General features: G+C 28.0%; 1 protein-coding gene across 1 annotated transcript in view; it reads right to left on the bottom strand.

The window, feature by feature from the left end:
* LOC129965373 (nyctalopin-like) overlaps nt 1-19,237 on the bottom strand; it is a 223,958-nt gene that overhangs the window by 84,749 nt on the left and 119,972 nt on the right. Inside the window, exon 2 of the mRNA XM_056079205.1 lies at nt 15,771-15,949. Coding sequence (XP_055935180.1) covers nt 15,771-15,786 — 16 coding nt within the window. The 5' untranslated portion in view covers nt 15,787-15,949. The remainder of the gene's footprint in view (nt 1-15,770; nt 15,950-19,237) is intronic.

The raw sequence follows: 19,237 nt of genomic DNA, 5'->3' as shown, positions 1-19,237 counted from the left end.
GCATGACGAAGATGTATGCCATATTGCAATGTGAAAGCAACAGTAACTACAATTGTAGTTCTAACTTGAACCTATGATTATAGTAAGGAAGGTCCTTAGGAATTAGAAATAGATCCTTCCACTTTACTGTTCAGATATGTAGCTAATTTTGGACAGAACAACACACGAACAGCCACTTACAAATGAAAAAAAAAAGATTAACAACCATTTGTGGATATAAAGCATTCATAATAATGCAAATTTCTAAGTTGATATTTTTTAGTTTTTGCAACACTTCAGAAGAGCATCAAAGGTAGGTGTTTGAGACGTTTCATTCGATAAGAGTAAGAGTCCCTTCCCTAAGTCTTTCTACAAAAATAATAGCAACAAAAAATTAATTTCCAGTATTCGAAAATCGATAGACGAAAATTTACTTTTTCCCGAGATATTTATCTAGATGTTTGCTTGCATTTGTAGTGTGTCCAAGAAAAGGCTTTTGTTATAAAAAAATATAATTCAAAAACTAATATCATTTTACACATTTGGAAGTATCTCTAAATAAACGAAACGAATTGCTAATGGTTAGGTTGGCAAAGGACCAATTAGAAATTCTGAAGCCAAATCATACTCGATCAATTGATTAAATTGGACAGATGTTTGAGTAACTTTTTGATAATAACATGTTATAATATATCATAACATTTTGATAATAACATCCATGTAACTTTTTCATAATAACATGAATGTAACGTTCGAGTTCAAATAATGAATGAAATTATAGAATATAAGATGTATTGATAAAATTATTGCAAATAGAAAAAAAAAGCTCTAAAATTTTTAGTTCTCACTTTACCAGAACTATATTTAAAAAAAATTCTTTTCTTTTTATCTATTCGGAAATACTATTTAAACGACTGTCATGAACTGAAATTTTGGTGTTACGTTGTTTTTTATACCTTTGCAATTTGAAGCATTAAGACTGGGTATTAGGTGAAAGTTAAGAATTTTAGTTTAAATTTAGAAAATCGAACATTATATTCTTATTTAATTTACATTATTGCTTCAGAATCAGCGCAGTGATTTATTTTAATCATAACTAACAGCTTCTTCTTCGAACTCAGCACAGAAACATTTTACTGAAAAAAATAATATAAAAGACGAGAAAAATCTAAATTCAGATGGTAGAGTATAGTAAAAAATATTTTGAGCAGAATTTCAAGTAAGATCTATTCTAGATTCTAAATTTTATACACATTTTCAATGATTAAAAATTACAGCTAAGAAATGCATTTTCAATATGTTTTTTATAAATCAGCATCTTAAATAACTCAAAATTTCCATCAAAACGTCAACTAAAATTTGTGATATATCATCGAGTATATCAGATTGTAGAAAACCATTTTCATTCAAATAGCTCTGAATGAGAGACCAGCACTATCGTTAGCACCATTAACATTGCCAAAACTACCTTTACCACAAACAGGTATTCAGACCACTCAAATCCACTACAATCCACCCAAACACCGACTGTTTCCACTTCACAACTGCTGCTTCGTTATCACCGGCTCAAGTAATTCAAAGCGTCGGGCGATGTGAAATATGTTCGCAGTTAGCAGTGAATCGCCTCCCATTAGCACTTCACCAGGAATTTAAATCGTGCACAGAGGTCAGACCTTTAACTACTACGACTTAAAATGAACTTAGCTGCAGTGAATTCAGCGCAGAAATGGAGAATGATATGGTAAAACTCTTGGAATAAATGAGATTTCCATGTGAGCCCCTTTCTGCCACACCCAGGAAGCTAGTCCGCCCTCTCCCCTTTAGAAGACCACCTCTCCCTGTTCCATCACTTGTCAAAGCAAGATGTCTGAATGAGAAGGGGTTCTGTTATGAGGATTGGCATGGGTTGCAAGGAAATGGTCGAATTTATTATACAGTATGGTTCATTTGATAGAGGAAGAGTTTTTTTTAATTATACATCGTCAAGTTAGAAGAAAAATAAATCTTGTCATGAATTGAGCAGTTTATCTTAATTATCTTTAGTTGCATATTTGTGCATTTATCTAAAATCATCATTGTTGTTAGTTGTGGACAAATTTATATATATTTTTTCCCAATTTGTAAATGTAGTTGTATTTGCATAGTTTTAAAATGACATAAATATCTTTGTTAATGATGAATCTATTGTGAAAAGTAGTTTTAAATATTAATAAAAATGCATTATGTTTATTGAAAACTGTTCTAAATATAATTTGAAAATACTAATAGTACCCAGAAAAATTAATTTTAGCCTTTCAACTGTAGCGTAACTAGCGCTAGCTCTCTTTTTTTTTTATATCAAAACATTGAATGAGAGAGGAGGCAAAAATTCATTTTTATATAAATACTCATATTTTATCAATATTCTTTTATTTGTAAAAAAATATTAAGATTTTTATAAAAAAATTAACAAATAAAATTGTAATATACCTTTTTCATTTGATTATACGATATACTATATTTCATATGCTTCTTTGGACTTTTTAACAACGTCCCGTAAATGTCAGCAAATTCATGAAGCTTTCAGAACGTTTTTGAAATTTTAACGGCATTCAAAAAATTACTAAAGTTTTTCTGAATATATACTCCTTAAAATTCGAGGAAAATGGTCTCCCTGACAATTTTGTTGAAGGTTTAACTTCATCAAGTCTTTAGTTTGACAAATAAGATAGGCCAACAAAATTTCTTAAAATTTAATAACAAAATCCGCTTTTTTTTCTGAGAGACTGAATTAGTATTGATTTTTTTCTTTATTATTTTAGTCCGTCAGGGAGATACATGCATATCATGTTTCATACAATAACCCTGGCTGTATCATGTAGATAAAGTATTTGATTATATGTATTTATAATACTACTTCCTTCTCTCTATTCTAAGGAATCAGATTAATTTATCCATATAGCGTTTACAATAAAGAGAATATGTGAAAAGTTTCATAAAATTTCCTCTGCCTTTCGGAAATAATACTGGAACAAGAATGCTCATAGAATATATGCAAAGCTTGAATTATACATGCATAATTACAATAACTGATCTGTGTTTAATCTCAAAATCTAATTGCAGTCTAAGGCTGAGTTTTCACTGTCCTATAATACTGATGGCTGCATTTAAAGATTTATCTAACAATCCATTTTATTCAATTTTGAAACGAGAGAAATTTCTTTTATCTATAGTCTAGACCATGTTGCCAATAGTATTGGGATAATGGTCAATAGAACAATAAAAATCTAGAACCATGTTTCTTCTTGCTTTGAACATTTCAATGGGGAATTTCGCATTCTGCATTCTTTAAGTATGGATTGAATAATTTAAGTTAATATTCAAGAAGAAATTCTTTTTCATATATTTAAGATAATGCAACAAATTCTTATATAAAATATTTTGGATCACATATTACTGAAAATCTTTTGAAAGATATATATAAATATATATATCTATTATTGAAAATCTTTTAAAATATCTAGTATCTGAATTCATATATTAGTATTCAATCCATACGAGATAACTAATCTCTACCCAACAATTTGTTTTGAGAAATTTTGCCCACTTAGATGTTGAATGAAAAAAAAAATTAATAATTCTTTTCCCTATAATGCTCAATACACCTACGTATATTTCTATCATTTTATCTAAATGATCTTATGCATTATGCATAAGATCATTTCACTTCTTTTTATATACATCTGCATGCCAGAAGCATTTGGTACAAATTTAGTATTATTTAATTGCAATTAGAAAAAAAAATCTAAATTTTTGTATATAAACAAAGTGCTCTTAAGAGTCTCTAGAGTAATCATTTGAAAAATAAAATTCGAATATAACAAGGAAAAGAGACGACGAAAAATGTTTAAACATTTAATGAGGAATTTATTAACAAAAACCATGAACTCCACAAATTATAAATAAAATAAAAAAAAGAATTAAAATAAGCAATCTCTTTCATTTTTGAATTTGCAAAAAAGTGCTTGTTTCTGAACTCCTGCAATGTTCTTTTTAAAACATGAAACATTATAGCAAAATAAAAGGTTCTTGATTTTGACCAGATGCTTGATCACGTTATTCTCCAACTGCGACTGTTTTCTCATCATTACATACAGTTGTATGTGCATAACAGTCTGTAGCAGGAGTCATTAATTCGCTTCATTCAGATAATATAGCTGCCTTTATCAGACCAATTCGGATATTAAATTCCTCTTAATTATACTTTATACCCATTCATAGATGCAAGACTAGTATTTGGCATATTTGCCACCGTTGGCAATCAGCTTGTTCATCTGGAATATTGTCTTTCTGTTAAGCTCTTCATATAAAATGCATTTATAATTAGAATTTAATCTTGTTATTTTATAAGGTTTAAAAATAGGAATTAGTTATAATAAGTCTACGATAAATGACTGTACGAACCAGTTAAACAACGTATAATAAAAGCAGAAGAGAAAAACTTACTCCGATGTTAACAAAATATTTGTGAAATAATATTTTTGTAAGATAAAGCCGAAAAACAACAAAAATAAGCCGTCACAATTTTTTAAATTAACATATTTTAACTGAATTTTAAACTCTGAAAGGTCGGCAGAGATTTTTTTCTGATTTCGAACAGCACGTGTACCAAATTTTATCAAGTTCGGTCCAAAAAGAAATAAAAAAAAAACTATACATCTGTACCAAAGACATATAGACAAACACTCATCTTTACATATACAGATAAGAAAACTATAACAGAAAGTTGCCGATTGATGTAATCATCATTAAAATTAAATCGATTGTCGAATTATTTAATGGTAGTTGTTTTAATTTAAAGTTTTTCAAATTTCTAGTTTTTTCTCCCACCGATGTGTTTCTAAAAAAGAGATGCATCATGATTTTAAAAACTATTAATACTGAAAAAGCAGTCTTTACTGAAAAAATAAATAAATCAGTACGCTAATTTCATAATTCCTTTCCAAAAATATCAACTATTGTCTAGACCTAATTAAAATCATTTCTTTGTAGTCATACAAGACATAGTGCGTTTTCATCAAAGTAAGAGTGATTTTATATTCACTAAAAAGATAGGGATCTGTTGCTCTGATCTAAGCTTTTATTAAGAATGTATAAAAGTGATAAAATGATTTTTCCAATCAAAGCTGATTATTCAGTATCAATAATTTGCAATTACGATGCATTTATTTTTAGAATTAAGCAGACAGTGAAAAGGCAAAAATAAAAATTACTGTCAATGATATTTGATCTAAAGACCAAAACAAATCGTTTAAGACATAACCATGGACCCTGCAAAAATAGAGAAGTTTACAATATATGTAAATATACCTAATTTTTTTTTACTCGCATTTTCAGAATTGCCTGCAAAGCGAGTTCTCAATCATTATTAAGATCAGTTGATACCTTAATAATGATCAGCACAAGCAATTAAAATGAATCAGATCGGAGAAATAAATACTCTTTGTAAGTGAACTTTTTTTTACAGACCTGAAGAGATAATATTCGTTTGGTGCCAAAGATAAGTTGTTCATCAAATATATCCCAATAAAATTACTAAAAAATATCTTAGGTGCATTTATTAGTGCGGTATTTGGTAAGATTATCGCTAAGAAGATTATGAAAGAACTCAGCATGCCCAAGCGATTATTTTGAATGAATCAAGCACAGTTTTTAGCCATAGTTTTTCAAAAATTGTGTAATAGAATGCATTTCAATTTTTCGGTTTATGTTGAGGACATAATAATTGCAAAACAGCCTTCTAATTCTTCCTATTAAATTCAGTGACATTTTTAATGACACTATGATATCTCAGGACTTGATTTCATTCAGAAAGTTCATGCACGCAGTAAGCAGAACCTGTGTAAGATTATTAAAATAACACGGTTTTAAAATCTGTCACAATATGATGCTGAAAAATATTTTTTATAAGGGACTTGAAAATAATAAGTTATTCATAAGAGATTTAATTAAAATTGAACAAGCCATCCTTCCTAATACATATTTTGTGATGATGCAGTTTTCAAGGAAAAAAATTTAAAAAGTACTACTGTTACATTTAAAAAAATTAGTTTTTGCTTCGAAAGTAGTCTGTTGTTTAATGGGTTAGAGTTAGTTCAATTTAGCGTTGCAAATTAGACATATTTAAATGCAATTTGCAATAGCAAACCCAGTTCCATGAAATTTTGGTTAGTTCCCAATTGCCCACCGCATGCGTGCAGCTAGTTAACAATTCGTTACATAATGCTGTTAAAAGGAACAGAAATAGAAGCGATTAAATATAGAAAGAGACTGTCTACACGACATTTTAAAATTTTCCAACAAAACAAGAATTTACTAATTGGGTTAATAACAATGAAGAAAAATTTCTGTCTGAGGGAAATATCACTAATTAATTTCAAAATAACATCCGAAACACCAGTCTAATAAACATTGTTTAACGATTATTTTGACAGAGCAGACAATTTGTGATAACAGACATTATGTGCAATGAGCATTTTCATACTGTTTTTGTATTATATTAAATGTAAAATTCTTTGTAAAATAATATATAATTATTCGAAATTGAATGCTAATATTTTTTAAATTTTCTGAAGTGAATGCATTGGAAGATTCTATTCAATAATGTCAATGATATAGATGAATAGGTTTAATTCAAGATAAATATCAATGTTACATTGCTAGATGGAATTAATAAACATAAGCTACCTGTTTAATGCTCATTTTTGAAAGTGCAAAACAGATGTAGCTTCAGAACTAAGAGAAAGCATTGTCAATTTAAATAATAGAAAACTTTTTCAGTTATTTTTACATATGATTGAAAAAGTCACATATATTAATTACTTTTCAGTAAATTTATTTTAATGTGAGAATTCTTTATTAATAATGAAGATGAAATTTTACAGTTGCATTTTTAAAATTCTTTTTTAAATTTCTGAACTTTTTGCACAACACTCTATTCGGGACGACAGTATACTATCTTAATATTTTCAAAATTAATAGAATTCATTTTTGTTAAGTATTCATTAGCATTTATAGAATCATTTTTGTTAAATCATTATTTTAGCTACATTTATTGTTAGGGAATAATAAATTTGAAATTCGAGGGAAAAACTAACTGCACAGTATATAATAAAATTATTGATGAAATGTAATAAAAGAGGTAAAATTCCTAACATTATTTAGAAAAAACTCTTTTATTATTGTGCATAAAAGTAGAAAATAAATAGTTTATTCAAAATCTGAAGATTAAAATAAAAGCATGAGGTCTTGAACACTAATAAAATTACAATTTCTCACGGATATCAAGAGAAAAAAAATTCCAAAATTTGTAGTAAAAATTATGCTATGCTACGAAAAATGACTGAAATTCCATTTTATTTTATATATTTTTTAATAAAATTTTAATTTTTAACTGCAGTGATAACAGCGCATTTTAAAATTTATTTTTATTATCTTTTTCTGATTTAGAGAGCATATCAGTACATATGAACTTTCTAAGTTTTCAAGATATATATACAAAAGAAAACTTGAATGCAATTTATTGTTGATTTTTGGAGTAAAATAAAGAAAATATACCTGGCCACTTGACTGATATTCAGTTTTTGTTCTGTTGTGACGAAAAAATGGAGTCAAGGTATATTTTTCTATTTCTGAAAAGAAAGAAGGGTGCAACTGACAGGTTTTGTACTGAGGGAGATTTCTAAAGAAGTGTTCTTCGATTCTTGAAATTCTCCTTTGTCCTGGAGAGAACTCGAATACAGAGAATGTTCTGAAAATAGCTGAAACTACATTTTCGATAGATCTAGTTGATAAACTTATGATATAGAACAAATTTTGCCCTGAATTCGAAAATGTAAATTTTTTATTAAAAAAACTACTGATAGAATCGACGTGAGACATAGTAAAACAGTTTTTTTTTATTTTTGCAGAGAAGAATCTATATATGCCAGGAATGTTAACTTCAACTATATCCATATAAAATTTAGTTAAAATTGTTGACCTTAATTACTGACAAATATCTATCATTTAGTTATAACAATACGAAAATAAATTAACCGAAATATTCTTTTTTAATTTTCCATTGCATGCATCATTAATTACTTTTTTTATTAGTTTGAATAATATTAAAATATTTAGACGCTTTCAGCTCCTATCTACTTGTTCACGTATCAATCAAGCAATGAGTTACTAATACTTACCAGCATTGATGAACTACATCTTATCATAGCAAATGAAAATATAATTTTATATTATACTTGCACAATGAGCATTGGACGCTTCTGATTGGTTTATTATGTAGTTACAGAATTAATTGGCCAACAATTAATGAAATGATTTGTTGAAGTAAGGCTTCTTTAAGGTTTTTATTTTGTGATATCTCTGGATATAGGATGATAGAATTGGCAGACGAGTATTGATGACATATATATGGATTATCAGCTTTCATATAAAATAAAAAGTAGCGAATTCGGTTCGAAATGGTTGGGTTGGAGGATTGGTTCTTTATATTTTCCAATACTTTAAACGAGAAGATATCTTGATACTTTTTTTGAAGAGAAGTTGAAAAGTTTCTTAGAAAAAAGATTTTCACCAATAATTAGATATTTTGTTTTATATCTTTATTTTTTAAAACTTTTTTAAAGGATATATATAATTAATATAGTAAAATAGAAAAAAATAATATAATTTGGCTCAGAAAACAATAACATTTTTTCTTGCAGAGTCTGAACCAAGCTCTTTTTCAATTCCTACTATTAGCTCACATTCTCTCTCTCTCTCTCTATATATATATAACTTGTTCAAATTTTCAATCGTCAATAAAATACTTTTTATTCATCCACTCAAGTTCAGATACATTTTTTTAAACTTGTAGTGATGACACTTGATGTTAATACAGCTTTTTTCAAATATAAATTAATTAATTAAATTTGTCCAATAATTTCTATTTGGTCGCCAAAGTCGGCGAATCCGGGGCATGTCGTCAAATGGTAGCCAAGTTTGTCGCCAAGCTCTATTTTGCCACTTAATATTGTAATTCTATCATATGTACATACATATTTATATTAATTGTAATTATTTAATAAAAAGTAACTAAAATAATTTTTTGTTGTTGTCCTGAGTAGGAATTGACTTAAATTTTTTTATATATATCACTTGTTTTAGGGAGTGTCGGCAGCCGTATTAGAATTCATGTGATGCGAAATGATACTCATTTGCCAGTCAAAATTCGGATATCAAAGGCATCTATATATTATATTTTTACCAAAACTCCTATCAACCATTGTACAAAATGCATATGCATATGATTTCGCCGTCAGGCTGTAGACTGATAACAAAGTTTCTTTGAATCATGTGTTTTCATATTGTGGAGGGTCAATGTATCTGAGTAAACAAAATCTGATACAAATGCTTACATAGAAATGGCAATGGCGTCATTCATGCTTACGTGAATACATTTTCAATAATCGCAATCGACTACTTACTCATACTGAGGCTCACGGAAAAATCTGCGACAGCACTTTCGGAAGCAATAACTAAATACGCTCACCGGCATCAGTACAACTTCTCATATAGGAGATATCTCCTACAGGAGGAGTTGTAGCCATTATGTTCCATCACTCACAGGGGATAGCCGATGTACTACTATGCGGGGAGCTTCTCTTTCCCCGTGTATAAGGTGCCCTCCGGGGGAGGGGTGATAAGCTTTCAATAAGCCCCAATAATTTAATTTTAATTCTCATCCTGTATTTTTCAAACAAAAGAAATATACAATCACGGTACAATGTAAAACAGAATACAGTCAGATCTTTGATTTTATTGGCAGTGATGCTGCCAACAAGACTCTGCGTCTTAAAATTGTTGAATGTATGCTTAGTTGGAATGTGATGGAGCCATTTTGCAAATAAAATAAAGATATACAGTTACAGGATGGTGCAATCAGATATTTGATCACATTATAGTGATATTCATTACAGGACTTTATTTATTTACCTACACCGACACAACCTTCCCAGAAGGAGTATAGCGCTATATTACAACAGAACTTTATGTGAATTGATGCATGTCTTCTCAGTTGCGGTGTGCTGGCACCATGTGAAAATTAAATTAATATTTGCAGAAGCACGCATGCGTGAATCAGTAATAATTATAATATTCAGTTAATAAGAAAATTACGGAACAAAATTTGAAATTTATTTGATATATCAATTAATTAAACAAGATCATGTTTAATTAATTATGATTAAATTAACTAAGATTTATAATTTGAGATGTATCTCAGTTAGATTTATCTCAATTAATTAAGATTTTTACAGAGAAAGTACTTTAGTCGATGGACGAATCATAATTTTAGCTACCTAACGAAACGAATAATCATGAGTTAAGCCATTTTTAACAATTTTGTTGAAAAAAAAAACAATATTGTTACAGATAAGAAAAAGTATTTATTTATAAAAAAAAAAAAAAGCTCTGTGTATCTTTAAAAAGTAAAATATTCTCTATCTACCCTAGGGTGTTTTCTTCAAAACAAACCTATAATTAACGGTCGCTCGTGTTTTTATTTTTAACAGAAGTAGCAAAAAAAAAAAAAAAAAAAAAAAAAAAAGCTTTTGCGGCTTTGCAAGTTGAGTGAGTTCTTTAGATCCTAAAGGGGTAATTAAAATAATTGCAGCACAGAAACACATAAAATAAAGGCTTTTTAAAACAGAGGATGTTTTAAGAAAGGTAATAATTAAAACATTCGCGAAAGAGTTTAGTTTTTTAACGATGATGATAAATCTGCAAGCGGAAAATATGGGAGGTGCTTTAAAATGCATTTTGTTTCTTTAATGATCAAGCATAAAAAAAACACAAATGATCTGAAGTATTTTTCTGTTTAACTGCATTGCATTTGAAAGAAAAAAATACTACTAAGATATTTTTAGTAATCAAGATTTTTTTCATAAAAAACAAATGTTTAAATCTTTACATTATATTTTAAGAACATTACAAAGGGATAAACATTTTAATTATAATGATTTTTTAGCGTTTAGTTATTTCTATTTTGATACTTTTACTCTTTCGAAACTTTACATTGATGCCATTTTAAACTGGTAGAGCTATTTGTTCCTCAACACATGCATTTAGATTTTCAGGAAGTTAAGATATTTTTCATATTCACACACTAACAGGCAAATAAGCAAATGAATGTAAATTCAAAATTGCATGGATTTATTCTCACTTTGGTTTCTTAGAATATTTAAATATGCGTTTTGTGTTTAACTTCGTTTTATAATGAAGAGAATAATTTGCATTTTAATCGATAGGATTTGAAATTTGATCAAATATATACTTTAAGTCTCAAAATCACGGATCGAATTTCATTTGTCTAGTTCTTATTGTTTTTGAGTTGCTGTGTTCCCAAATACATGGATAGAAAGTTGTATTACTATTCTAGTGTAAAACTGTGCATCGAATTTTTTATGAATAACGATTTCTTTTTTGATTTATAATATGCACAAACAGACTTAAATCCAAAAATGGTTTTCATTGATTTAAAGAGAACTAAAATGTGGAAATACATCAAAATCTCAGGATCGAATCTTTTGATAAAAACTTCTGTATCTATACTTCGAATATGAGAACTAAAAAAAAGCACAATATTTTTAACTCTTGTAAAAAATATTAAAAAAAATAATTTTCATGTTTTTTTTACATTTTTTAAGGAAATAATAATGAAGTGAATCTTGATGATTTAAATTCTACTTTTTTGGCATTTTAACATTTTTTTTTATGAGAGAAACAAATATAGTATATACAGAATTTTTTTCTTTTCATTCAGTTTTATAAGATTTTTGCAATCTAAATCTTATACTATCCTTTCTTGTAAATAATCTAGGTTGCTAAAAATCACCCAAGAGATTAATTTTCTCCCCTGTATTTTAGCATGAGTCATTATGGTATGAATATATTCCAAAATAAATACTAGTGCAATACTGATACCATAAAAAATATTCGTCAATTTTAATACAGCCAATGTCTAAACGGAAAAGAAGACAGATCCTATTTAAAATTGCTGCGAAAAAGAGAAACAATAGTATATGTATATGTCTCCGAAATTCCCGTTTCACAAGGGTGTTTGAAATCTTTTTCAGTTTTGTTTTAAAATTTAAGGAAATTTTGGTTTGTTATTGTAAATAATACATCAGAAATGTTTTAATGATCTAAATTGCCTATATGCTATGAATGCTTTTTAATTTTACCTTTCAAATAAAAAAGCACTTAACTATCTAACTTTTAGCATCATAATCAATCTCATAAACTTCGCAATTCTCTTAATCTGCTGAACTAATGATTTCTTATCAGCGACATTTTAAAATGAGCTATAAAATGTCTATAGAGGTCGTCAAAATTGACTTTTTCCCCTGCGATTTGACAATAAAGGATATTTTATACAGTTTCACCTCGTAGATTGAAAACGTCTTGAGAGAAATGCATATGCAAATCCATTTCACTCTGAAACTTTATTTTTTCGTGAATATCAAAATTTATTTTCCAAATAAAACAGTAATATAATAAGAAAACCACTTAAGATTATTTTTTATAAGTTGAAAAACTTTAAACATGGCGCCAGTACTATGGAAAGTATAATATTCATGAGTTTCGTTGGAGTTTAAAAGCAGAAATTTATTGAACACGTTATGTACAAATATATGATAGTTAAACATTATATTGAAAATTATTCAAAACAGTTTTCTGAGAGACTTGATTTTTGGAAAGTTAAATTTCAAGTAGTGATTAAGTAAAACATCCAGATATTTATCCTTACAAGTGAATACCAATTATGCAGAGTTTATTATCACAATAAAATTATTGTAGTTATAATGTGTTGCATAAAATAACGTAGATTACGAGGAATGTCTCAAACTCTATCTTCTAGAATAAAATTTTTGTTTTAATACAATCAAGAATGGAAATTATAGCAATATTGGCAAGAAAATAAGAATAATCTTACTAAGAGAAATAAATATCAAACAACAAAGACCGAAATACCAAATCCTTTATTAAACTAATTATTTATAACTGCGTCTCATACTGTTATATTCAAAGAATCATTAAGATTCCGTTTACAAATTTGAAATCCTAGACACCATTCATTAACTTGACTGGTTTACATGAAACACATTTAAGAATGCGATCTCTTTTGCTGTGAGGTCCACACCCAAACGAAATCGCGAAGGAGTTCATTTCTAGTCGATTAATCAACCAGCGGGTTAATCTAAACGAGATTACGATTGCTTCGCAGACAGAAAACAATTCAACCCGAGTGCGTGCCTTCTGTCTAAGCTTGTAGAGCGTGACTGAATAGTTCATTTTAGAACGAAACACGCGATTCCCGGGGTTTTTGTTAGAGAAGAACAAAAATTCGAGAACATTTCCTGGGTCGCAGGAAGTAAATTTATCGTTTTCAAAACGAGTCTATTTAAGATAAAAACATGCACTGTCCGTGTTATTATTTTTTCGTTTGGGGGACTCTAAAAATTGTGTTTTGACAAGGCAAAATTTGTTCTGAATACAATTTTCTTAACGACAGCTGAGTTCTGGAGTGTCTGTCACGTAAAAGAAAAGGAAATATTTAGTTCGTGTTGGTATTAGAGAAAAGAGTTTTGATTGTCTGCTTAACGATTAATGATTAGTTAAAGTTTTCATGTCAAGTAAAATTTCCATATATAAAAGGCTTAGCCGCAAATGCAGTTTGCAAATTATCTGGGATATGGCTATTAATATTTAAGCTGTATAGAAGAATATTTGGAGTTTCAGATTTTTAATTGCTTATATAATTATCTTTAAAAGAATTTTATTTGCTGAATTTCCAAACTTTGCTGCCTTTTATGACCTATCAGAAATAAGAAGAAAGTTTAACAAAAATATCAAAAAAAAAATGAACTTAAATGAATGATGTGAAGCTAATTTAATGAGTGTTTGATACTAATGATTTCTGAGAAAAAATCGTTCTGAATATGCAATATATATTAACAGTTTTTTTTTATACAGCAGGGTATGCTTATTACATTCTCATATGTCGTTTCTTAAATTCCATATGCCACAGACAAAACAAGAAATCTAAATAATATTAGAATTTCCATTATCATTTATTTTCACTTCTCTTAGTTGAATGAAGAACTGTATGTTTTTATTTTTTTTTTATGTTTAATATAATTACATGTAATATCATATAACAAAACATTAATTAAAGATAGGGTAGAAAACCATGATGGTATAATATATTGCTTTAAAATTATTCAAATGTATTACTTTAAATTGAATTTGAAAAGATTTTCTATCGCTTTCCGCGTTAAATAATTTTAAATTTTAGTAAATAAAATTAAATAATTATAATTTCCACTGTGGAGTGCACACGATTACAAGACAAGATTTGAAAATACATACATGCAAGATTTGACATCGTGGATCAAATCAGTATCATCCTTAATACGTTGACAAATTGTATATGTGCTATATGCTCATTACGAAGAGGTTTATGATAGTTTAGAAACTGTTGCAAGATTATCAAATCTTTTAAATTTACTTCCTACATATCTAAGAAACCCTATTAAATCTAATATTGTTTACCATAGCTAATAAATTATATGAAGACTAAATGTACAGTAACCTCCCGAGTATCCGGCCTGATGTGGCGTTGTGGCAGGCTGGATAGGTCGTAGTTCTATGAATTCATTTCTTTGCCCACCAATACCAGAAAACTAAATTTTTATACCAAAACTCACTGTTATAATATGTATTTTCTCGCTTTTTATTGAGTACTAACCTTCCATTTACTCAAGCCACGAATAATGTAAATTTAGCCACGGTTCGGTGAATCATAGAAGCTTTTGCCTGTAACGGGTCAAGTTCAAATAGAAGGCTCTGTACTGATAGTTTAATATGTTTATATACTGCTCTGCACGTTTCAAGAATTTATTAGATAAAAAGTAAGTTAAAAGATATAAACTGTTTACATTTTAACATAAATTCTGCAATGCCTAACTTAAATTCTGGAAACATAAACAAAACATTAACGTTAATCGTAGGTCTAATTCTTAAAAAAATTGACTCAAATTTATTTTATTTTTCATTGATAAATGATACAACATACCTTCAGATAAGAGAAACATAAATTAACATACCTTATATAACAAACCTTACCTTGAAAACATACCTTAAGATAAGAGTCAAAACTTACAGTTTGTAGTTTATGAAAAAGCAGGCTGAATAGTATGGAAGCTGATTTGTCGCGAACCGGATACTCGAGAGTGTACTGTATATTATTAAAAGACAATTTTGCTGAAATCCAAACAAGTCAAATAGTTACATTAGTTTTGTTTTTCTTTTATATCAAAGTGTTATAAATTAAGTCTTACTATTTAGAAAGGATTAAATATTGCATCCATCCTTTTCTTGCATCAAAAATGAAAAATTTTATTTATTTATTCGCCATTTATTAAATGGCGGGAGCTACTCATACTTTTATCTGGGGCTTCAAAATCTAGTGACTCGAAAAATGCCTCCTCAATTTGATACTGGGAGATTATTACAGAATACTGCCATTTGTGCCGCATTCATCATTTGACTTCTGATCTAAATTAGCCTAAATTCTCCCTCTTTGAGTTACAAATGATCTGAATAAATCAAATCGCAGAAATTTGAAGCGTTCCTTTACAGTGAATAAACAAATATCCATCTTTACATATTACATAAAACAATCATAAGAAATTAAAAGCACTATTACTTACCTTTTTTGAGAATCATAATTCTGCTTTAGGCTGATATCGGTCGATTCACACGATTCCGTATACTTTTGAATAATTTCGCTGTTTTCGGACAATAGGAACACGCACAGGAAATCGCTGGATTCATTCTCCTCCACTCCTGAATAATGGATGTCTTGTCGTTCAGCTTCAATTAGTTGATTCTGAAATAAATGAGAAAATTCAAATCAGATGAAGAATTTAAGAAGAGCATTTATTATTCATAAACATACTCAGAAATGAAATTCAAATAATTGGATTTGAAGTTATAGCGTCGTCATTTGCATTTGTATTCGAATCTCGCCCCGTATTTAGCGGGAATCTTCTAAATTTAATCGCAATGGCGATCATTATTTCATTTTGATAAGATGAAATGAAACATGTTTGATTAGGTGTAGCCATAGATTTGCCGTAGCTGATGTTTGTACAGAGTTAATACTTAAAATATACACATCTTAACGGCAATGTAAACATGGTGATATTTTCTAGAAACCTCTATTTCTTTTGATAAATGGGGTTATATGACTGTGATTTATACTAGCAAAAATGAAAAGATAAGGGAGTAGAAAGTGAAGTGATTCTTCGGGAATTGGATCCATCGATTCACAATCAGTGATAATTATTGTTTTGAATTTTAAATCTGATCTGTTAGGATAATTCCACTTCCATAATAATGGAATTAAAATGATGATTATAATGTAAAGATTATAATAACTGCTATACTAGGAATAATACATTACGTCTTCTATTATAAGTTTGTACACTAATTACATGAATAATCTTAATTTATCTATGACAACAAAATATAGATTTTAAGGCTTATTTAATTTTGGTATGTTTTTAGAATAAATTTCTTAAAAAACCCCCAGGAAATAGAAATGTAAAATTATTTTTATATTTAAGTGTAAATATGCATACAAAGTTATTGCTATAATGTATGCCCTAAGATAAGCAGTAAAAAATATTGGAAATAACAACAATCTACAAACAAGATACATCTTTCAGAGATTTTTTCTTGTCAGTAAATATCAGTGAAAAAAATATAAAAATATATTTTTCGAAAAAAAAAGAAAGAAAAGAAAAGAAAATACTTATAAAAGTAGTAATACTTTTCTGTGCTAGTTTCTACCATAGATCTGGTTATTTACCAACAAAATACAGCATTTTTACTAAATTCATAAGAAAAATTATCGTAGGAAAGCAGATTTTAAAAAATAAACTTCATTAAAAGGATTAAGGTTTATTCTATAGACTTTACAACCACTGTATAACAGTTACATACCTAATGTTATTATTACTCGTATTTGCATGAGAAAAAATGAAATATTCAATTAAAATGTATGAATTCATCAAAGAAGAATACAGAAAAACAATCATAGATAATTTCTTCCTTATTTTGACGTGAGAAGAATGATTTTTAGAAAAAAAAAATGTAGTGAACGTCAATGAATATCTAGAAAGTATTCAATTATTTTTTCATTGTTTCTATTTAACAAAACATCCTTAAAATTAAAGATATTGGAACTGTGTCTAATAAATTCAAAAACTACAGTGATACTAATATCCCTCAAGAGACAAGCGATTTATTTCATTAATACAAATAAGAATAGAAGAGAAAAAAATAATATCTTTGATATTGAATTTCAACATACCTTGTTCACAAATTTTTGAAAAGAAACTTAATTAATTCGATATTAAATCTTAATGATGCCCTAACATTAAAATGTTTAGTAATCCCTCCATACTTCTATTAAGAATTTCGAAACATTAAGTACTCGCCCAAAGATCAGAGAATTTTCGAAACACTATTTTTTGGGGCTTATTCGAGTACAAATTTAAACCTAGTTTAGTAAGAAATTTATCTTAAATTACAATATTTAATAGTTCGAAAAGATTAAAACTGATGTAAAAATGATTTTAATTTTAATTTGATAGTTTAAAAGAATTTGTGAACATTTATTTTAATTTAATTAATTAAGCAAAATTTATGTGAAGCAGATGTTCTAATAAGAGAAAAGAAAAAACTAATTCTATAATTCCAAAATAAGTTTTTAGAACTGAAATAAACTTTCCACTAAGTAATGTATAAAAATATGCCATAAAATCTAAAATGAGAATTTATTTGTTATATGATAATAAAAGGAAGTAACACGAGAAAAGTGGTGTTAATGAATTGATGATACAATGAAATGAAAACTAAAACATAAGATAGAGAATGATGACAACTGTCAACCGTGCTATTCCTCCCCCCCCCCCAAAAAAAAAAGCGCGTTCCTACGCACGCTTGAATAAGCAATAGTAAAGTTTAAATTTCAAAAAAAAATTTACATAGACAAATTGAAAATGTTTCAGTATTTATTAAAAAATTTTTAAAGAAAAAATTAAGAATCTGGTGTTTTTGAAGAAAATTTTGGAAATTATTGATTAATTTTAAATACATTTTCTATATAGACAAACTCAAAGAGAAATATTATTGTTTGTATTGAGATATGCTTTTAGAAAAATTAATATATTAGTTTGCTTCTCAGTTATTACTTAGGCTTTAATTAGAATTTTTTTTCAATGATTAAAATTTTATAGAATAACATTTCAATTTTTATTTTTTACTTAGAGTGGATGCACCTTAAGGAAACAAATATTTCCACATACATTATTTTCATACTGATTTCAAATCCTTATTTTTTAGTTAATTTAAAATGCGCTATTTTTATGCTTAAATGACATAACACAGTTATATCGAAATGTTAATGACCATGAGTCCAATTTTAATGCTTTTGTGTTACATGATACATTCACTTATTAATTCAGATTCTCAATCCTAAATTTCACTTTTTAAAATTTTATGATCTTAAACTTTACTTATACATTATTATTTTCTTATATGTTTTCTTACTAAGCGTCAAAATATAAACTGTATGCCATACAACCAAAAATAATAGTTTGCTTACATAATTTGTCCCTAAATGATTCTAACTTTTAAAATAAATCAATACTTGTTAAGAATCGATTTTACTAAAATTTGCATCCCGTAAAATTCTTCCTTTTAGTCTTTAAAACACTGCTCCCTGAGTATCTTCCACTAATGCCTCCTGGGAATGGCATTTTTAGGACTGAAATTAAGTCTTGTGAAGAATTTTTTTATTTTTTTAAATACTCATTTATTTTCAAGACAGATTTTAAAGATGAAAACAAGCATGAAGTTCGAAGGTCAGATTTGGAAGTTAGATACATTATGTTACATTACTTCTAATCCTTACGTAAACAATCCATCTGCTATTTAAGTAACCGTAACGTAATTAATGTATTACTCAGCGTTCAGGGAACGATTCAAATATTTAACTGCAATGTTATTTGTCTACAGTAAAAATTATGTGAATGGATTTTTTTTGTCATCTAAATCATCAGGATTTTATATCTCGTGAATATCTAAACGTTGATCTGGAAACCCTAAC

This window comes from Argiope bruennichi, chromosome 4 (genome assembly GCF_947563725.1).
Source record: "Argiope bruennichi chromosome 4, qqArgBrue1.1, whole genome shotgun sequence".
Lineage (NCBI taxonomy): Eukaryota > Metazoa > Arthropoda > Arachnida > Araneae > Araneidae > Argiope > Argiope bruennichi.
This window is presented reverse-complemented; position numbering and strand designations above follow the sequence as displayed.